Raw genomic sequence first — 1,694 nt, forward strand, 5'->3', positions numbered from 1 at the left:
CATTGGACTACCAACAAGTGGTTGGTCTTGTCGGAAAGCTATGATTCTGCTGTTTCACGTGATATGCGTGGCTTCTCGCTATGACGCACGGTCGCGGAGAAAATCCACAGAGAAGAACAGGTGTGAATTTGGACGCACTATGCGTCGTTCGGGCCCATAGGGTTAATTCATTCAATGTAATTCTTGAAGATTCTGTTGCATCAGACAGATATTAATACCAGTGTTACATAAACATGAAACTCTTCCTAGAATGTATGTTGAGGAAAAGATATGTCAGATAAGACTTCTGTCCTCAGGTCATCAGGATGGTGACCTCTGACCTCTGTACAGTGTGTCCTCAGCCTTGTGCCTCTGTGCTTTGGATAATTGCACTTTTATGACTTTTTTTTTTTTTTTTACATTTTTATCTGCGTCTTTATCCTTAATATTCCTTTCTTCCTGATCTAGTCTTTTGGCACAACCAAGACAGAGCTCAACACTGACATTTACAAGTGGTTGCAGGCTGGCAAACAGGCTTTTGGTTTCAGAAACTGTCTTTTAAACACCTCTTAACCCCCCCACAATGTATTTGTTCATGTCAGTGTAATTAAACAGGAGGTAAATTGTTTGCTGATGTGTTCATGGGTTCACTTTGCAGCATCATCGGAGCACTGAGGACTGGATCGTACATGCTGCACGTCATCACAACCAGCGGCTTCAGACAGACAGTGTGTGACACCAGTTTCTACAGCGCCCCCATCACCAAATTCTGGGCCTACGCCTTTGTCCTTAGCAAGGCCCCCGAGCTGGGTAAGGCGTCCTCTGACTTCTCTGATGTTGTCCTAAATGTCCTCGTCATGTGTTGAAAGCAGCGTCACAAAGGCTGTTTGTACTGTAGGTCTAAAGATGTGTAGATGTATGAGACTTCTCTTCAGGTCATGGGTCAACGCATGGAGGTCTTTATCCTCAGTGATTTACTGTCTCACAGATTAGCTGTCCTGACGCAGAGGGAGCAGCAGTGTTGTTGTAGAAGCAACGACAGACATAAACTTTAACCTTGAGATAGATTCCTTGGAGCACTCAAACTTTCCAGTAAATTTATCAGCAGACAATTACCTTAAGAGCCGTTTCCCTGGGCGGTGTAGCTGTCTCTCTGTCTGCAAGCTCATCTCTTCATGCTCTCTGTCGGAGAGCACAGACACCTGAGTGCTCTGGGAAATGGAGGCAGATGCTGAGGTGGCAAGAAAATCGCATTAGTGGACGATCGATAAAGACAGTGTTTCCTCAGCCGCAGACAGGAAGAGTATCTTCATCCTCCAGTTGGTCAGGCATTACTGTAGTACAGGATATATACTGTGTACATGTCATAGACCTCAGAGATGAAGAATAATTCTTCTTCATGACAGCAGAGCAGTATCAGCACACCAAAGTCTGATGGGAAAGAAAGCAGTCAGATTGTTGAGCAGTTTGTGAACAAGCCAACATTTTATCTAAAGCACATATTTGGAGGTAAAACTGAAAGTGGGTGGAGCCAAAATGTTGGTAATAATTCCTGATTGCTACAGTAAATACAGTCAGCCAGGAAACCTTTAAGAAATTAGCAGGAGGCGAGGGCAGTGGTGTTGTACCCCTTTGAAACGTGCCGGTTCACACTCAACACTGCTCTTCCCTGAGTCTTATATATATATATATATATATATATATATATATATATA

The 1,694-nt window shown here is 43.6% G+C and overlaps 1 protein-coding gene across 1 annotated transcript in view; it reads left to right on the forward strand.

Moving 5' to 3' along the window:
- The window catches only part of LOC126399481 (elongation of very long chain fatty acids protein 6-like), a 23,802-nt gene that overhangs the window by 19,141 nt on the left and 2,967 nt on the right, over positions 1-1,694 (forward strand). Inside the window, exon 3 of the mRNA XM_050059492.1 lies at positions 638-789. Within this exon, the coding sequence (XP_049915449.1) occupies positions 638-789 (152 nt within the window). The remainder of the gene's footprint in view (positions 1-637; positions 790-1,694) is intronic.

The sequence above is a fragment of the Epinephelus moara genome, chromosome 13 (assembly GCF_006386435.1).
Source record: "Epinephelus moara isolate mb chromosome 13, YSFRI_EMoa_1.0, whole genome shotgun sequence".
NCBI classification, from domain to species: Eukaryota; Metazoa; Chordata; class Actinopteri; order Perciformes; family Serranidae; genus Epinephelus; species Epinephelus moara.